The sequence below is a fragment of the Manis javanica genome, chromosome 3 (genome assembly GCF_040802235.1).
Source record: "Manis javanica isolate MJ-LG chromosome 3, MJ_LKY, whole genome shotgun sequence".
Lineage (NCBI taxonomy): Eukaryota > Metazoa > Chordata > Mammalia > Pholidota > Manidae > Manis > Manis javanica.
This window is the reverse complement of record NC_133158.1, coordinates 172009790-172030200: the sequence shown is the minus strand read 5'-3', so window position 1 is coordinate 172030200 and position 20411 is coordinate 172009790. Positions and strand designations below refer to the sequence as shown.

Genomic DNA, 20411 nt, shown 5'->3' with positions numbered 1-20411 from the left:
AACATAATAGGAATATAGTTACATAACCAAAGTAGATCTATAATTACCAGCCATCTCCAGTGAAGCCAAGAAAACCATTTAGGCACCCTAGGCATTTGTGAAAATTTTTCTATGATATGATGGATATTGCCCAACTGTACTTGAACAGTCTGAGAGAAATCAGACAAATTAAAACAACCCATTCCTGGGAACTGTTCACATCCCATATGTTCTTTTAACAGTAGATAGTCTGTAGTTGTAAGATTTTGGAGCACTACAACTGGCACTTCTCCTAATTCTTGGTTGAGTTCCAAAAGTATAGATCCAGTCAAATTTTTTGTTTTACTGAAAGCACAGGCCAGCTTAGATATCTCCTTCATCATTCCAATGGCAAGTCCAGGAACCGGTGGGATGGATGCAGCTACAACTGCAGCATCGCCTGGATTTTTGTTGAGGTTTTTTGATGATCATCTTCTGGTATGACTCTTCCAGAGAGTCCTGATGTTGGAAGTTCTTCTTCATATCGTATCTTAGTTCATTTTCTGGGTAGCCAAATTAGGCTTTGATCCTCTGTATAAACACAAACAGACCCTTTGCCCCCACTTTGATATGCCCTTTATACCATTGTGTAGAACTCATTGGAGGTCACCACACAGGAACTGGGTTTTTTTTTTTTTTTTTCTTCAGAGAAAGGAATGTTATCAGAAAAGTGTACCTCCATAGCTGATCATCTGACACCCTTTAAGTGATCAAAATTAAGGATATTTAAAGCATGCATTAATCACTGATTTACAGTTAGTTTTATCCTATCAGGAAGTAATCCCCCTTCTCTTTCTTTCTTTCTTTTTTTTTGTTATCTTTAATCTACACTTACATGAAGAATATTATGTTTACTAGGCTCTCCCCTATACCAGGTCCCCCCTATAAACCACTTTACAGTAACTGTCCATCAGCATAGCAAAATGTTGTAGAATCACTACTTGTCTTCTCTGTGTTGTGCAGCCCGCCCTCCCCTTTCTCCCTCCCCCCACCATGCATGCTAATCTTAATGCCCCCTTTCTTCTTACCCCCCCTTATCCCTCCCTGCCCACCCATCCTCCCCAGTCCCTTTCCCTTTGGTACCTGTTAGTCCATTTTTGGTTCTGTAATTCCACTGCTGTTTTGTTCCTTCAGTTTTTCCTTTGTTCTTATGCTCCACATATGAGTGAAATCATTTGGTACTTGTCTTTCTCTGCCTGGCTTATTTCACTGAGCACAATACCCTCCAGCTCCATCCATGTTGTTGCAAATGGTAGGATTTGCCCTCTTCTTATGGCTGAGTAGTATTCCATTGTGTATATGTACCACATCTTCTTTATCCATTCATCTACCGATGGACATTTAGGTTGCTTACAATTCTTGGCTATTGTAAATAGTGCTGCAATAAACATAGGGATGCATCTGTCTTTCTCAAACTTGATTGCTGCATTCTTAGGGTAAATTCCTAAGAGTGGAATTCCTGGGTCAAATGGTAGGTTTGTTTTGAGCATTTTGATGAACCTCCATACTGCTTTCCACAATGGTTGAACTAATTTACATTCCCACTAGCAGTGTAGGAGGGTTCCCCTTTCTCCACAACCTTGCCAACATTTGTTGTTGTTTGTCTTTTGGATGGCAGCCATCCTTACTGGTGTGAGGTGATATCTCATTGTAGTTTTAATTTGCATTTCTCTGATAATTAGTGATGTGGAGCATCTTTTCATGTGTCTGTTGGCCATCTGTATTTCTTTTTTGGAGAACTGTCTGTTCAGTTCCTCTGCCCATTTTTTAATTGGATTATTTGATTTTTGTTTGTTGAGGCATGTGAGCTCTTTATATATTTTGGATGTCAAGCCTTTATCGGACTGTCATTTACAAATATATCCTCCCATACAAAAAGGGTTCCTTTTTGTTCTATTGATGGTGTCTTTTGCTGTACAGAAGCTTTTCAGCTTAATATAGTCCCACTTGTTCATTTTTGCTGTTGTTTTCCTTGCCCGGGGAGATATGTTCAAGAAGAGGTCACTCATGTTTATGTCTAAAAGGTTTTTGCCTATGTTTTTTTCTAAGAGTTTTATGGTTTCATGACTTACATTCAGGTCTTTGATCCATTTTGAATTTACTTTTGTGTATGGGGTTAGACAATGGTCCAGTTTCATTCTCTTACATGTAGTTGTCCAGTTTTGCCAGCACCATCTGTTGAAGAGACTGTCATTTTGCCATTGTATGTCCATGGCTCCTTTATCAAATATTAATTGACCATACATGTTTGGGTTAATGTCTGGAGTCTCTAATCTGTTCCACTGGTCTGTGGCTCTGTTCTTGTGCCAGTACCATACTGTCTTGATTACTGTGGTTTTGAAGTAGAGCTTGAAGTTGGGGAGTGAGAGCCCCCCTACTTTATTCTTCTTTCTCAGGATTGCTTTGACTATTCGGGGTCTTTGATGTTTCCATATGAATTTTTGAATTATTTGTTCCAGTTCATTGAAGAATGTTGCTGGTAATTTGATAGGGATTGCATCAAATCTGTATATTGCTTTGGGCAGGATGGCCATTTTGACAATATTGATTCTTCCTAGCCACGAGCATGGGATGAGTTTCCATTTGGTAGTGTCCCCTTTAATTTCTCTTAAGAGTGACTTGTACTTTTCAAGGTAGAGGTCTTTCACTTCTTTGGTTAGGTTTATTCCTAGGTATTTTATTCTTTTTGATGCAATTATGAATGGAATTGTTTTCCTGATTTCTCCTTCTATTGGTTCATTGTTAGTGTATAGGAAGGCTACAGATTTCTGTGTGTTAATTTTGTATCGTGCAACTTTGCTGTATTCCAATATCAGTTCTAGTAGTTTTGGAGTGGAGTCTTTAGGGTTTTTTATGTACAATATCATATCATCTGCAAATAGTGACAGTTTAACTTCTTCTTTACCAATCTGGATTCCTTGTATTTCTTTGCTTTGTCTGATTGCCGTGGCTAGGACCTTCAGTTGAATAACAGTGGGGAGAGTGGGCATCCCTGCCTAGTTCCCGATCTCAGAGAAAAAGCTTTCAGCTTCTCGCTGTGCAGTATAATGTTGGCTGTGGGTTTATCATATATGGCCTTTATTATGTTGAGGTACTTGCCCTCTATTCCCACTTTGCTGAGAGTTTTTATCATGGAAGAGTTTTTATCATGAATGGATGTTGAATTTTGTCAAATGCTTTTTCAGCATCTATGGAGATGATCATGTGGTTTTTGTCTTTCTTTTTGTTGATGTGGTGGATGATGTTGATGGATTTTTGAATGTTGTACCATCCTTGCATCCCTGGGAGGAATCCCACTTGGTCATGGTGTATGATCCTTTTGATATGCTGTTGAATTCTGTTTGCTAATATTTTATTGAGTATTTTTGCATCTACATTCATCAGGGATATTGGTCTGTAATTTTCTTTTTTGGTGGGGTCTTTGCCTGGCTTTGGTATTAGGGTGATGTTGGCTTCATAGAATTGAGTTTGGGAGTATTCCCTCCTCTTCTATTTTTTGGAAAACTTTAAGGAGAATAGGTATTATGTCTTCTCTGTGTGTCTGATAAAATTCCGAGGTAAATCCATCTGGCCCGGAGTTTTTTTCTTGGGTTGTGTTCTTGGGTAATTTTTTGATTACCGTTTCAATTTCTTTGCTCGTAATTGGTTTGTTTAACTTTTGTGTTTCTTCCTTGGTCAGTCTTGGGAGGTTGTATTTTTCTAGGAAGTTGTCCATTTCTTCTAGGTTTTCCAGCTTGTTGGCATATAGGTTTTCATAGTAGTCTTTAATAATTCTTTGTATTTCTGTGGAGTCTGTTGTGATTTTTCTATTCTCGTTTCTGATTCTGTTGATTTGTGTTGCTTCTCTTTTTCTCTTAATAAGTTTGGCTAGAGGCTCATCTGTTTTGTTTATTTTCTCAAAGAACCAGCTATTGGTTTCGTTGATTTTTGCTATTGTTTTATTCTTCTCAATTTTGTTTATTTCTTCTCTGATCTTTATTATGTCCCTCCTTCTGCTGACTTTAGGCCTCATTTGTTCTTCTTTTTCCAGTTTCAATAGTTGTGATGTTAGACTATTCATTTGGGATTGTTCTTCCTTCTTCAAGTGTGCCTGGATCGCTATATACTTTCCTCTTAAGACTGCTTTCACTGCGTCCCACAAAAGTTGGGGCTTTGTGTTGTTGTTGTCATTTGTTTCTATGTATTCCTTGATCTCTATTTTGATTTGTTTGTTGATCCATTGATTATTTAGAAGCATGTTGTTAATCCTCCATGTGTTTGTGAGCCTTTTTGTTTTCTTTGTAGAATTTATTTCTAGTTTTATACCTTTGTGGTCTGAAAAATTGGTTGGTAGAATTTCAATATTTTGGAATTTACTGAGGCTCTTTTTGTGGGCTAGTATGTGGTCTATTCTGGAGAATGTTCCATGTGCACTTGAGAAGAATGTATATCCTGTTGCTTTTGGATGTAGAGTTCTATAGATGTCTATTAGGTCCATCTGTTCTAGTGTGTTGTTCAGTGCCTCCATGTCCTTACTTATTTTCTGCCTGGTGGATCTATCCTTTGGTGTGAGTGGTGTGTTGAAGTCTCCTAAAATGAATGCACTGCAATCTATTTCCCTCTTTTGTTCTGTTAGTATTTGTTTCACATATGCTGGTGCTCCTGTGTTGGGTGCATATATATTTAGAATGGTTATATCCTCTTGTTGGACTGAGCCCTTTATCATTATGTAGTGTCCTTCTTTATCTCTTGTTACTTTCTTTGTTTTAAAGTCTATTTTGTCTGATATTAGTACTGCAACCCCTGCTTTCTTCTTGCTGTTGTTTGTCTGAAATATGTTTTTCCATCCCTTGACTTTTAGTCTGTGCATGTCTTTGGGTTTGAGGTGAATTTCTTGTAAGCAGCATATAGATGGGTCTTGCTTTTTTATGCATTCTATTACTCTGTATCTTTTGATTGGTGCATTCAGTCCATTTACATTTAGGGTGACTATTGAGAGATATGTACTTATTGCCATTGCAGGCTTTAAATTCGTGGTTACCTAAGGTTCAAGGTTAGCCTCTTTAGTATCTTACTGCCTAACTTAGCTCGCTTATTGAGCTGTTATATACACTGTCTGGAGATTCTTTTCTTCTCTCCCTTCTTATTCCTCCTCCTCCATTCTTCATATGTTGTGTGTTTTGTTCTGTGCTCTTTTTAGGAGTGCTCCCATGTAGAGCAGTCCCTGTAAGATGCCCTATAGAGGTGGTTTGTGGGAAGGAAATTCCCTCAGCTTTTGCTTGTCTGGGAATTGTTTAATCCCACCATCATATTTAAATGATAGTCGTGCTGGATACAGTATCCTTGGTTCAAAGCCCTTCTGTTTCATTGTATTAAATATATCATGCCATTCTCTTCTGGCCTATAGGGTTTCTGTTGAGAAGTCTGATGTTAGCCTGATGGGTTTTCCTTTATAGGTGACCTTTTTCTCTCTAGCTGCCTTCAAAACTCTTTCCTTGTCCTTGATCCTTGCCATTTTAATTATTATGTGTCTTGGTGTTGTCCTCCTTGGATCCTTTCTGTTGGGGGTTCTGTGTATTTCTGTGGTCTGTTCGATTATTTCCTCCCCCAGTTTGAGGAAGTTTTCAGCAATTATTTCTTTAAAGACACTTTTTATCCCTTTTCCTCTCTCTTCTTCTTCTGGTACCCCTATAATACGGTTATTGTTCCTTTGGATTAGTCACATAGTTCTCTTAGTATTGTTTCATTCCTGGAGATCCTTTTATCTCTCTCTATGTCAGCTTCTATACATTCCTGTTCTCTGGTTTCTATTCCTTCAATGGCCTCTTGCATCTTTTCCATTCTGCTTATAAATCCTTCCAGGGTTTGTTTCCCTTCTGTCATCTCCTTCCTGACATCTGTGATCTCCCTCTGGACTTCATCCCATTGCTCTTGCATTTTTCTCTGCATCTCCGTCAGCATGTTCATGATTTTTATTTTGAATTCTTTTTCAGGAAGACTGGTTAGGTCTGTCTCCTTCTCAGGTGTTGTCTCTGTGATCTTTGTCTGCCTGTAGTTTTGCCTTTTCATGGTGATAGAGATAATTTGCAGAGCTGGTACGAGTGACGGCTGGAAGAGCTTTCCTTCTTGTTAGTTTGTGGCCTTCCTCTCCTGTGAGAATACCGACCTCTAGTGGCTTGTGCTGGCAGCTGTGCACAGACAGGGCTTCTGCTTCCTGCCTGGCTGCTATGGAGTTTATCTCTGCTGTTGCTGTGGGTGTGGCCTGGCTCAGGCTGCTCCTCCAAAATGGTGGAGCCCTGTTGGAGGAAGAGCGGCCGGGAGGCTATTTATCTCCATAAGGGGCCTCTGTGCTCCCTGTTGCCCAGGGGTTTAGAGTGCCCAGAGATCCCCAGATTCCCTGCCTCTGGACTAAGTGTCCTGTCCTGCCCCTTTAAGACTTCCAAAAAGCAGTCTCCAAACCAACAGAACAACAACAATAACAACAACAAAAATTAAATAATAATAATAAAAAAAAGAAAAACGCACGATTTTCTTTGTCCTCAGGCGCCGGTCCTAGGCATCCGCTCACTGGTCTTGCTGCCCTGTTTCCCTAGTATTGGAGTCCCTGTCCCTTTAAGACTTCCAATAAGCACTCACCAAAAAAAAAGAAAAAGAGGAGAAAAAAAAAATGGCCGCTCCCATTTCTTTGTTGTCCGGTGTTGGCCTCAGGCACCCACTCACTGGTCCTGCCGCCCTGTTTCCCTAGTATCCAGAACCCCACGCATGCACTGTGTCTGCGCTCTGGTCAGGATGGCTGGGCCTGGGTGTTCAGCAGTCCTGGGCTCCTTCTCCCTCCCACTCTGACTCCTCTCCTCATGCTGGGAGCTGGGTGTAGGGGCACTTGGGATCCGCTGGGCCGGGGCTTGTATCTTACCCCCTTCGTGAGGCACGAGGTTCTCGCAGGTGTGGATGTGGTCTGGATGTTGTCCTGTGTCCTCTGGTCTCTATTTTAGGAAGAGTTGTCTTTGTTATATTTTCATAGATATATGTGGTTTGGGGAGGAGATTTCTGCTGCTCTACTCATGCTGCCATCTTGGCTCTGCCCTCAGGGTTTTCCTTTGTAGGTGATCTTTTTTCTCTCCCTGGCTGCCTTTATTTATTTATTTGTTTGTTTGTTTGTTTGTTTATTCTTATTTTTATTAAGGTATGATTGATATACTCTCTTATGAAGGTTTCACATGAAAAACAATGTGGTGACTACATTTACCCATATTATCAAGTCCCCACCCATGCCCCAATGCAGTTACTGTCCATCAGTGTAGTAAGATTCTGGCTGCCTTTAATACTCTGTCTTTATCTTTGATCTTTGCCATTTTAATTATTATATGTCTTGGTGTTGTCCTCCTTGGGTCCCTTGTGTTGGGAGATCTGTGGGCTTCCATGATCTGCGAGACTATTTCCTCCCCCAGTGTGGGGAAGTTTTCAGCAATTATTTCTTCAAAGACACTTTCTATCCCTTTTTCTCTCTTCTTCTTCTTCTGGTATGCTTATAATGTGAATATTGTTCCATTTGGATTAGTCACACAGTTCTCTTAATATTCTTTTATTCCTGGAGATCCTTTTATCTCTCTCTGCCTCAGCTTCTCTGTGTTCTTGTTCTCTGATTTAACAGTCTCTTGCACCTCATCCAGTCTGCTCTTAAGTCCTTCCAGAGATTGTTTCATTTCTGTTGTCTCCTTCCAGACTTCATCCCTTAGCTCTTGCATATTTCTCTGTAGGTTCATCAACATGGTTATGACCTTTATTTTGAATTCTTTTTCAGGAATATTGGTTATATCTATCTCACCAGGCCCTGTCTCTGGGGTTGTCTGAGTGATTCTTGACTGGACCAGATTCTTCTGCCTTTTCATGGTGATAGAGGTAGTCGTAGGCAGGTGGCACGTGTGTCAGCTGGGAGTACAAAGTCCCTTCCTGCTTTCTGGCCACCTTGCCCTTCTCCGCTGCCTGTGTCAGTTACCTACACACCAGGAGCAGCCTCTGGGTTAATGCCCTGAGCTGCTTTGGGCGGGGCACTCCTTGGAATAGCCCAGAGCCCTGCAGGGAGTGGCAGGCAAGCTGGGTGTGCTCTCCTGCGAGAACGGCACCCCTTCATGCTTTGCCCCTGCTTCCTCTGTCTGTGCTGGGCAGCCGTGCACTGGGGGCTGCCTCTGGGTCTGTCTCAGGTGGCTGCGCAGTGGGAGGAGACTCTGTGTGGTTGCTGTGGGCAGGGCCGCTCTCCAGCTCCTCCACCACTGTGGTGGGGCAGCCAGTTTGGTTGCAGCACCAGCCAGGGGGAATGAATGGCAGGCTGCTTATCGCCATGAGGGGCTTTAAAGCTGCATTGCCACCCAAGGCGTTAGGGCACCTGAAGTTCCTTAGGATTCCCAGCCTGCTGGGCTGAGTGTGATGGGATGATTTTGTCCACCTGTTAAACCCTTGTCCCTTTAAGACTTTTAAAGCACCCACTTTTCTTTTGACTCAGGGGAGCCAGCTGTGGGGACCCGCTCGCAGTCTTGGTCTTGGATTTTACTTCTCCTTCTCTCTAATATCCAGTGCACCATGCGATGTGGTCTGTGCGGTCCTCTGCTTCCACTCCCTCCCCACTCTGATTGTTTTCCTCCTGCCGGTGAGCTGGGGTGGGGGGAGTGCTCGGGTCCCACTGGGCTGTGGCTCTGTATCTTACCCTTTTTGTGAGATGCTGAGTTCTCACAGATGTAGATGTAGCCTGGCTGTTGTACTGTATCTTCCGGTCTCTCTGTTAGGCATAGTTGTGTTTGTTGTCTTTTCAAAAATATATATGGTTTTGGGAGGAGATTTCCTCCGCCCTACTCATGCCGCCATCTTGAGTCTCTCCTGGGAACTTTATTTTTTACACATTAATTTTAGGTCAATTTGACAGATTCCATTAGAGGGAAATCCCTTTAGGAATTTTTATTAGAATTGCATTGATTTTGTAATGTAATTTGGGGAAAATTAATATTTTTTGAACTGTGACTTTTGATTTAGGAACATGCTTTATCTCATCATTCACTCAGCTCTTCTTTTATATTCTTCAACTAGTTTTTTCCATGAATATCTTGGCATATCTTTCATTAACTTTATATCTAGGTAACTTAATATTTTGTTGTTATTGTGAATGGTGTCTTTTTCCTATTTCTATCATTGTTTATTTTTGTTGCAAAAGAAAGCTAAAGATTTTTGTATATTGATCTTTTATCTAGCAACCTTAATGAATTCTCTTATTAATTCTCAGTATTTGTCTACATATTTGCTTCAGTTTTCTCTGTAAACTCTTATATCATTTGCAGATATAATTTGCATTTTTAAAAATCCTTGTATTTTATTCCTTTTTTCTTATTGTATTTGCTAGGACGTCTAGCACAATGGAAGTGGAAATAAGAGTGAGCATATTTGCCTAATTCTCACATTTAATGTACATACTTCTAGAGACTACTTCTACAGAATGTCTGTAAAGAATACTTTTCAAGAATAAGGAATAGTGAAAGTCCATAGCTCTGGCTGCCAGCAAGTTAGCTGGAGATTGTTTGGCACTTTGTCTCATGGGTGGAGCCATTCTAGGTCATTTCATGGGTGAGGCAACAGTTTGTTTCTCCTGGCTCCCTGCTTACACCAGCCTGTGGCATGAGCCTCCCTCCCTGGGCAGGAATCAGATTCCCAGCCCCCAAGCCCCAGGCTTTAAGGCCTAGATCCCATTCAGGTGACCCATGAGGGCTTTTGGCTTCAGCTCCTGTTCAAAGGTCTCATTTCAAATTTCCTTTTTTGTTTTTGGCACCTGGGAGTCTTCCTCACTTACTTTTGAGCTTGGCTGAACATCCAAGAATTATGTGGTTATTGATTTATTTAGACTTTTTTTCTGTTGTGTTTGTTCTTAACCCCCTGCCCCATCCACTCCACTTTATTCTCTACCATTTGGAATTTATATATTCTATTTCTCTTCTTGAAGTTTTCCTATGCATATTTAACTTAACAAACTCCAAAAATTAAAAATATATTCTTCCCCAAACAGTATAAGGTATTTAGAACACTTTCATTCATCCTTCTTGCCTTAAATACTATTTTTGTTTGGTTCTCTCTTCTGAAACCCATAAATTGGATGCTACTGTTATTCTATATGACAGTATTTGTATTTACCTGATGTTTGCCATCTGGTTTGTCCATCATTTCTTCTTGCATCCCAGCTGTCTTCTGGGATTTTTTTTCTCCCTTAAGAGTCATTCCTTTACAACAGGCTTCTTGGCAATAAATTTTCTCCGGTTTTGTTTGTATGTACATGTTTACATTTAACCTCCACTTTTTAAAGTCAGTTTTCCCAAGTAGAATATTCCAGGTTTACAGTTATTTTCTCTCAACACTTTGAAGATATTTGCCGTGTGATTCTGGTTTCAATCTTTGCTGTTAAAATATTCTTTCAGTCGGTGCACCCAGTCCACCAGTCCTTTTGGATTTCTCTTAACTGTCGTCTTTCCTTTGTCTTTGTCCTCTGCAATCCAAGCATGCATGTATTTTTATTTTTCCAGTGTGGGCTTTGGTGAGATTGGGCTTCCTGGATCTATGGATTCATGTATCTTAAAAGTTTTAGAAAATTCATACCTTTTATCTCTTAATCATTGCTTCTTCTTTTTATTTTCTCCTTTTGAAGTTTCATTTAGACCTATGCTAACCTTCTTGTCATACCTTGCCATGTCTACTAATTTCTCATTTATCTTTTCCCATCATCTTATCCTATTTTTATTGATTGATTGATTTTGCTTCATTATGATTCATTCCTGAGGTGTATCTCCCAGTTCACTAATTCTGTCTTCAGTTGCAAGTGTTATTGTTAATTGAGCCTTTAAATTCAGTAATTTTTTAGACGCTATTTTTTTTCAAGTTTGCTTTTTCATTCCAATAACTTTTTGTTATATGTTTATCTTAGTAATTTTATCTTTCGTTTCTTTAAACATGTCATCTGTAGCTGCTCCAGTGGTGGCGATAGGCAGGAGAGAGCAGCCTGCCTTTGAGGGGAAGAATGTTTTATCACTGACACTGTTGAGAATTGTCAGCTCGGGATAACAACAAAAAGCAAGCCAGCTTTAGTAGGTTTTAACAAAATTCTCTACCAGTGATCACCCCCTTATTGTCTGCGCCCAGGGCTGGTGAATTCCATTGTCTCTGTTGGTATGCCATTGAGATTATTTATATTCTTTTTTTTATTGAGGTATCGATAACAGTCTTATATTGGTTTCAAATATACAGCACAGTGGTTCAGTAGTTACCCCTTCTAGTGCAGTTACTATCTGGACCTGACCTGTATTCTGAATCTGACAGTTCAGTATCTGCCACTCTTGGGGAAAGGTGTGCTAAATCTTATTTCTTATTCCTGCTAAATCTTCACTCATAGTGACTTCTCTTCTTACGGGTTTGTACGTCTCTGTTCGCAAGCTTACTGCTAGATCATTCCTGGTGGTCCTGTGGGGCTACGTCAGGAAGCTTTCCTTCAGAGAAGGCTTGCTTCTGCTGCTTCTGCCTGGTAGCCAGGGGGCCTCCCCAGCCCAAGGCCCTTTTAAACCTCCTCAGGGGCTTGTCTTTAAGCAGGAGTTCCAGGATCTGTTTCCACAATTGAGTATCTCCATAGTAGTGTTACCACCATAGGGATCTGGCCCCTGAGCAACCCTATCCCTCCTGGTTGCCTGTTAGCCGCTCCAGCCTCCCACCATTCTAGCTCGTTTCTCTGGCTCCACCATCCCACCTCAGCTCCCAGCCAATGAGGCCTTGGAACACTTCATAGTCATGATACTGGAAGCAGAAATCATCCAAACATTGTTTTATTATATTGTACCAAGAACTTATGTGATTGGGCAGAATTTATGTGAGAGGGGAACTCAGTGTTCCTAGTTGACTGAAAGGCCTCCTCACACTTTGTAAATACAGGTTCCTGACAGCTCACATTTCCATCCAGCCCAGCTAAGCATGAGGTGCTGGTTTGCTAATGGAAGATTCAGCCTCAGATGTGGCTTTTCCCGGCCAGTTCCAAGGTCCACCAAGTTGCTTAGCATTGGGAGTGTTTAAGGGAGTGTTTAAGTGTCCCTCGGATGCGTAACTGGCCTCTTCTCACCGTGGCAGGCAGTCCAGGGCACTGGCCTGGTCTTCATCGTCTACACAGAGGCCATTAAAAACATGGAAGTGCCCCAGATGTGGTCTGTGCTCTACTTCTTCATGCTGCTGATGCTGGGCATTGGGAGCATGCTGGGGAACACAGCGGCCATTCTCACCCCTCTGACCGACAGCAAGGTCATTTCCAGCCACCTGCCCAAGGAGGCCATCTCAGGTGAGAGCGCCAGCCAGTGGAGGACGGGTGGTGCAGGGAGGGCTGGGATGCTGTGGGGTGGCGAGCAGCTAGGGGCCATGCCCTGGCTGATATGGCCCCCAGGGGCTGCGGCAACCTCACGGCAGCCCTGCCACGGCCTTCACCTTGTCTCTGGCAACCTGGGACTTGGCACCTGTGAATCACCCCATGCACCTGGCTCGTGGTGAAGTGAAGGGGCCGCCCCAACCTTGGCAACAGGCCAAAGTCACCAACCTGGCACTCAGAGCTTTCCAGGCTAGGAGAGAACCTGCTTTTGTCTTTAAATGAAGTATAAAAATTATACCATGTACATTTCTTAACCACAAACTCAATGAATTTTACTTATGTATCCCCCAAAGTAACCATTACTGGTCAAGATACAGAGCATTTCCAGCACCCCAGAAAGCCCCTTCTCACCCCTTTCGAGTCAAAATGCCACCATTCCCAGAAGTCACCTCTATTCTGATCGCTATCATTTTAGGTTTGTTTTTCCTGCTCTTGAGTTTCATATAAATGACATCACAGTATGTACTCTGTATCTGTCGCCTTTACTTATGCTCTGTCTGTGAGGTCCACCTACATTGTTGCAAGCAGCCATATCTGACCCTTTCCAACCTGTGTAATAATCCACCACAAGATTACAGACCATGATTTATCCACCCATTCTGCTGTTGGTGGACACCAGGTTGAGGACCCTGTGGCCCCCATCCCCGCCTTTGATAATACCACTTCACCGCATCTAAGACGTCCCTCCTCCCAGCCAGAATCAAACCCATGAGTTCAGGGGCTGAGTTGTTGAATTAAAGGGAAACACAGCCCCACAGTTTAGGTGATATCCCGCGACAGCAATGCCCACGACTTTCTCTTTTGCACTGAGCTTTGTGGCTCCTGCAGGACACTTCGTGAAGTAACATCAGTGACTCGCATGGACTCTCCTTAGGACACCTTTGCCCCACCCTCCACACACACGCATGTGGCACATTCAGAGAGGCTGATGCCGACTGCAGTTCCACCCCACGTGGATGAACCAATCCGACCGAGTCCCCTTCAGGTCCGTGGGCCCGCAGATCCCATTGAAAACGATGAACAGGCGGGGTCCCAGGCCCGTGAGCAGATGACCTTGCGTCTCCAGGTTTGGTGTGCCTCGTCAACTGTGCCATCGGCCTGGTGTTCACCATGGAGGCCGGCAACTACTGGTTCGACATATTCAACGACTACGCCGCCACCCTGTCCCTGCTGCTCATCGTCCTGGTGGAGTCGGTGGCCGTGTGTTACGTGTATGGGCTGAGGAGGTGAGGAGGCCCCGCCCCCACGGCTGCATTGGTTCCTTTGACCCCTGATCCCAGCTACTTCTCTGCCTCACTTCCATCTTCGTTTTGTCTTCAACCAATATTTTCTCTATTTCCTGTATTTTTTCTTCTTTTTCCATGATATTTGCCTGTTGACCCCACTGGACCCCATTGGTTTACTGGGGCTAGGAATCGTGCCCCCAGACCCTAGACACTCTGATCATTTGTGAATATTAGTGTTTTTCAAGCAAGCCTACCAAAGCTCATTTGATAACTTATGCCTTAGAAAATTCGGCAACTCAGGATGTCAAGTTCTTAATCCCGGTGCACAGTGCAGCCCTGGGATGTTTTAAATCTTACCAAGTGATGGAATGTGTGACTGGGCCAAGAACCACTGGTCTAGAGCCGCTTAAAAACTAGAGCAGGCATCAGAACCAGCACTGAACCTTAAGAACCCACTGGGGTGGGGCCCAAGAATTCACATTGCTGAGAAGTTCCGGGTGAATCTGGAACCACTGGTCTGGGGAGGCTTCCATGCTAAATGTGGGCCCAGAGCAGCAGCATAGACACTGTCAGGGAGCTTGTTAGAAATGCAGAGTCGCGGGCCCACTGGACCCACTTTGAGAAGCAAGTGTGCCAAGTTCTGTGTCCCCTCGCCCGTCTTTTCCAATCCTCAAACTGGCTTGGAGGCAGGGTGGGGAGACCAGGCGTGACGCTCTAGGAGCCAGGCCCCCGAGCCATGTTTGCCACTGTCCCTGGAAGCACAGGATCCCGTGCCAGGCTGAAGGATTTCCATGATCAAATAGTCCCGGGACATAAAGTTAAGCGAGGCTAAAAGTTCTTGCCTGTAAGACTTCTTGAAGCCTTGAAGGCAATTGTGAATCTCAAAGAGGGAGTTATAATTTGCAGCATTTCCAAAACGTTTTTTGGTTAAGAAATGCCTTTTTAAAATCTTCCCTTCCCCACTCCCTCCCTACACATTGTGTTAGAGTGACCCACTTCCCCCATTTCCCCCGGACTGAGGAGTCTCCGGAGATGTGAGGCTTTCAGTGTTAACGCTGGTAAAGTCCCAGATAATCGGGGACAATTTGGTCTCCCAGGAAATGCCAGTCTAGAGGGGAAATTAGATTGGTAACCTAAGAGGGTTGGTGTTCCAGGCTGAAGAGAGGGGAGGACCTCAGACCTACGGGAGGTGCTGTAGAGGGTGCACAAGCCCACCGAGGAGCTGGTGCTGAGCAGCGAGGGGGCAGGAGAAACAGTGTCCTGGGACTTTCTGTGTGGCCTGATCTGGGAATGACCTAACCCGAGACTGGCGGCCTTCCACCTGCACAGGGGGACAGCGTCATCTAGTGACCACTTGGTGATAGTGCCATTCTGCTTTTATTTCTGCAGCCAGCTCTTCCCCTTCCTCCTTCCAGGGTAGGGGATGTAAAGGGACAAGGGAACAAACACTTTCTGCCATGTGTAGTCTTAAAAGTCCCAGGTGTTCACATTATGGACACGAGTAGTCATGGTCTGGAGCCTGGGGACCAGCAGCAGCCTGGGGCAAGCTGTGGTCTCCGCAGGCATACATGGAGACTCGGGACTCGCCGCAGGTCCAAGAGAGGCAGGAGGCTGTGGCCGCAGCTGGTGACGGTCTCGCCCTGCCCCGCCTCCACCCCCTTTCAGTAGCTGCCTCTCCTAACGTGGGGAGAAGTTTGAAGGCCCTGGACTGGAGGCAGTACACCCCTCCGGTTCTGGGCCTGGGACTGCCACCACCTAGGTGCCCTCAGGCAAGTCACCTTGCAGCCCTGGGCCTGGGTCCCTTCCCCTGGGAAAGTGCTGACAGTACTTTCCACACTTAGCTGCATGTGTGTTAGAAAAATATATGATTAGCCTATCAAATTCATGATAAAATGGATGCTGTTGACCTATTGCTGAATTTAGGTAGAGTCCATGGAAATAAAAGGAAAGAGAGTCTGCAGACCTGCCCAAAGTCACAGTAGGGGCCTGTGGGCCCCTCTGCTCTAGATTCTCCTCCCCGGCCAGCTCCAGCAGACCGCGGCCAAGCACTGCAGGCCCAGGCTTGGTCTCCCTCCATCCGAGAAAACCTGCAGAAGAGATTTCCTTCTAGGGGCATCACTAATGGGCTGTGGGGGCACCGTTAGCAGGGTGGGAGGGGTGGGGCAGAGCTGCCCCTTGGGGTCTCTGGTGTTGAGGACTGGCTTGAGAGACCTTACACCATACTGTCTGTTCCTGCTGTCACGGGGAGCTGCCCTGTGGTCTACACCACCATTTCATCTGAAGGCTGGGGCCAGGAAGATGTCTTCTGATGCCCACTCATCTGTGGGTGGTTGTTTTGCATGCTCCAAACACTCCATGGCGGCCTCAGGGGTGCTTCTCCCCTCCCTGTCTCCCCACCACTCTCCCCAGAAGACATGGGAGAGCAGCCCAGTGGCTGTGTTCAAGGGTCAGCAGTACCACAACAGGCTCTTGCTAACCAAAAAGGGATGTGCAAGCGGACCCCTAACTCCACAGTATGGGTAATCAGACCTTCTCTCCCCATTTTCCAAATAGATTTGAAAGTGACCTTAAGGCCATGACTGGCCGCACTCTGAACTGGTACTGGAAGACCATGTGGGCCGGCGTGAGCCCCGTGCTCATCATCAGCCTCTTTGTCTTCTACCTGAGCGACTACATCCTCACGGGCACCCTGCAGTACCAAGCTTGGGACGCCTCCCAGGTACCTGCTGGGTGTATTTTTTTATTTATTATATTCAAGAAACACTGTCAAATTGCTAAAACTGTTTCTGAATATTTCTTCCCTATTTCTGTACTTGTCAGTATAGAGCAAAAAGAGTAACAGAAAAGTAACAAAAAGTCTGTGAGTTGGTTCCAGCACCATGCTTGCTGTGGCATTTTGCACCCTTGCTTTACTAACTGCACTTGGCTGAGAATGAACACCTGGTCCCCTGACGGAGCTGTCCCATGGCTCCCTGGTGGAGAGGTGGCATTTATTGGCTTTGGGCTTCCTCAGTTCTAATGCATTTGATTTCTGGGAAACATCTGTTGCCACCAAGTAGATGCAGAGGGCCATCAGGACTGCTGTCCCGACAGAGCTGTGCTGTTCCATATGATAGCCAGCAGCCACCTTGTGGTCAAATTTAAATTCATTAAAACCAAATATAATTTAAAATTTAGTTCATTCTCACTGGCCACATTTCCAGCACTCGGTAGCCACCTGTGCCTAGTGGCTGCCTTCTGGATAGTACCGATAGGGAACATTTCTCTCATCACAGAAGGTTCTACTGGCAGTTCTAGCCTGAGGTTGCCCACTGCATTTAGGTGTCTGAATGGTGCCTCAGAAGCAAGGCCTTGACTATTCTGTGGTTCCTCTCGGCGGCTCCAAACTATGGTTCCAAGCACCCTGGCTGAGGTTTATGGAAGAGAAAGAAGCCAAGGGGAGTCAGTCTTCCCAGCATTCTTGCTGGCTGGCTGTGGAGTGGGTAACCATGTGTAAGGATACCCAGCCCAGCCACCCTCTGCCTACCACACAGGGCCTCTGCTCCAGGCCAGACATTCCACTTGCGAAGGATCTTTGCCCACACTCAGCTTCTCCTTTCAGGGCCAGCTTGTGACCAAGGATTACCCCACGTATGCGCTGGCTGCCATTGGGCTGCTTGTGGCCTCCTCCACCATGTGCATCCCCCTGGTGGCCCTGGGAACGTTCGCCATGCGCTGCCTCAAGAGGGGACACACGGCCTCCATAGCCTGAGGACTGGGCTTCCCAGACAATGCAGTCTGCTGCTCACTGTTTTATGGCTACTATTTGGAGGTGGAACCTCATCAGCTGCTTCTTAAAACACTTAACTCCCGATGTGCTCACCCATCATCTTCCTGAGTCTATGCAGAAGTTGGGACAGCGCGGAGGAAGGAGATGCCCTGACAGAAGGCACAGCCCTCTCATGAAGCGGCCCTTTCTTCCTCTGCCTCCCCTCAAGGTAGCACTGTGCTACCTGCTTGTCACCAAAGAGGCTGGCTTTTCAAAGCCTCTCTTGAATACTAGAGGGCAATCATTTTCAGATCAGTTTGAAAGGTTTTCTAAGTGCCTAAGATGACGTATCGGAATGTCACTGGTGAACAATCAGCTTTTTTGAGTTGCGGTGAATGGGCAGTTGCTGTGTGCTCCTCCTTCCCTAAGAGGATCAACTGGTCATAAGAAAGGCGGCCTTTGGGTACGAGAAAGAAAGCCTTAATTCCCTTACCAAGGGGATCACTCTTTTCTAAACGGAGGTCTTTCATGGTGGGTCCAGGACTAGTCCTCTTACAAAAATTGCCCCAAATAGTTTGCAACTCCCTGTGGCACAGTTAGGCACGGAGTTGGTGCGGGCACCCCTGCCCCGAGAGCTCAGTGCTTCGCAGAAGGTGCTAGAGCCACAGTGAGGATGACAGTGAATCTGATTACCCGCGGACTTAATGTTATATTTGGACATGATGGTAATTCTTTACAGGAAAGACCATGAACATTACTTACAATTTTAAATTATTTATCTGTACATAAGTTTTCTAAAATGTATATAATTCAAACACAGCACCTTATAACTGAAGACACCATATTTATGATACAGCACTAGCCCACCATGCAAATATCTTTTTTTTTGTAATAATAAGTAGGTCAAGGTTATCCCTTAAGTGAGAGGGTCCCTTCCCACTCTAACATTCTGTGCTTCACTTGAGATCATGGAATCTATGGAGGTGTCTTTGGGTAGGTATGTACAGACATCGTTGGAGACACTCAAACACTCACTTGGGACACCAGCTGGAGATTTTTTTGGCTTTTACCTCTCATAACACAAGATTTTCCCCCATTATGTAAACATACAGGCTAATTTTTGAAAAAAAAAAAAGAAAATAAAAAGGAGAATCCATCCAGTCTCTTTTGTTCTGTCACCTTTTTCCATGCTTACCTCCCCATACAGCTAGTGAAGCCACACCAATGCAGTGTATGCAGACATGCACATGAAAAGATGAAGGTTAGGCTCCATAAGAAAAATTAGGGAAAAAAATGTCGAATTTGTTGGATTTAAAACAGAATATGAGCTCTTCTGAATTGCTACAGAATCTTTCCAACACTTTTGACAGATGTCCTGGACAATCTACCCATCTTAGGATGTTTCTTTGGCTGAGGCCACAAGAAACCACAGTAGGTATAAGTGTGACCTTTGAACCATCCTGAAGGGGAAAGAGTGTGTAAGCTACTGTATTAGATTTTCTAAAACTTACATAGAAAAATTAATTTATAACTGTGCCACTTTATAAATAGAAAAGCTGGGGCAAAGAACTAACTAACATACCCATCATTTCCTACTCAACATTGGTGAGGGGAAGAAAAGCAAAGCCAGATTAAACATCTCCTTGCAAGGCAAAAAGCACATCTACAAATATGAACCCCTTAATCAGAACTTGACCAGTCTCTTACATAGGAATCACTTTGCTTTCTGACCATTGCCCACTTTCATAGTATCAGCCCTTTACTAGGACCACCAATTGGGGACAGTGCTGAACAGGACAGACATGGCCTCCAGCCTTTATGGCACTTCCATTTGGGAAGAGAGAGAATGATATATAATAAGTGGTATGCTTACAGACTGTGGTCATTTCTAAAGAAATAAATGAGACAAGTGATGGTGAGAGAGGGGTAGTACTTCAAACAGGTGGTTGAGGAGAGTTTTGGGTACTGAAATTTGAATAATGAACTAGTTCTTGGAATTGCTGAAGGTCAGTCCAGGCAGAGAAGGCAGCGAGTGCAAAGGCTGTGAGGTGAGGAAGCGCAGGGAGGCCCGTGGCTAGAAGGGGAGTGCTCAGAGGTGAGCTTGGGGGAGTGGGCGGGGCCTCCACGGCCTTGCAGGCCACAGCAAGGAGCTTGAATTTTCCTCAGAGCAGCAGAAGTCCACTGTGTTTAACCTGGGGTCTGCATGACCTGATCTGTGCCAGTGAAGGATCACTAGCAGCTGGGACGATGAATTGGGAAGGGGTGTAGGTGGGGAAGTTGGAAAGTCACTCTAGGAGCTTCTTTTTTCTTCAGCAAGTTCATGGGAGATGATGGTGGCATGGCCTCAGAAATGATGTGGAGAGAAATGGGTAGGTTTGAGTTGTTTGGGTGGAGAGTTGCCTAGACTTGCTTTTGGATTTGATGCATAGTCAAGGGAGAGAGAGGGATGGAATGCTTGACTTACTGGTTGATGCTGGGGGCACTTTTGAAGAGAAAATGGAACTAGTCTGTGGAACATAAATCTGGAGCTCTGTCTGACCATTTTAAGTGTGAGATGTCTGTGAATCTGGTGGGAATATCCACTGGGCACTTGAACATAAGAATCTGGAGTTCTTGCAAAGGTCTGGTCTAGAGAAATACATTTGGGAATCGCCAGTGTAGAGGTACTATTTAAAGCCACAGATCTAAATGGCATCACCGGGGATGAATGTGTACAGGGGAGGAGGGTTCAGGACTGAGGCCTACAAGGAATCCAGTATGTGTTCAGACATGGCCACAGGTTCTTTTCCATCCTAATTGAGAGGTGGGGTCTGTGTCCCTTCCTCCTAAGTCTGAGTGGGCTTGTAACTACTCCAATCAATAGACTACAGTGGAAGGGAACCTTGACCTCCAAAGCTAGATCATAAAAGTGCACCTGGTTTGCTAGAACACTCCCTCAGGCAGCCCCGAGCCACCACAGATGGAGCCCTACTCCCCTGGGACAGCCGTGCTGCAGAGCCATGTGGAGGCG

At 44.6% G+C, this 20411-nt stretch overlaps 1 protein-coding gene across 1 annotated transcript in view; it reads left to right on the top strand.

The window, feature by feature from the left end:
- The window catches only part of SLC6A20 (solute carrier family 6 member 20), a 59083-nt gene extending 39911 nt beyond the window's left edge, over positions 1 to 19172 (top strand). Inside the window, exons 8-11 of the mRNA XM_037005598.2 lie at positions 12139 to 12343; positions 13494 to 13653; positions 16207 to 16372; positions 17255 to 19172. Coding sequence (XP_036861493.1) covers positions 12139 to 12343; positions 13494 to 13653; positions 16207 to 16372; positions 17255 to 17404 — 681 coding nt within the window. The 3' untranslated portion in view covers positions 17405 to 19172. The remainder of the gene's footprint in view (positions 1 to 12138; positions 12344 to 13493; positions 13654 to 16206; positions 16373 to 17254) is intronic.
- Positions 19173 to 20411: the final 1239 nt, after the last annotated feature.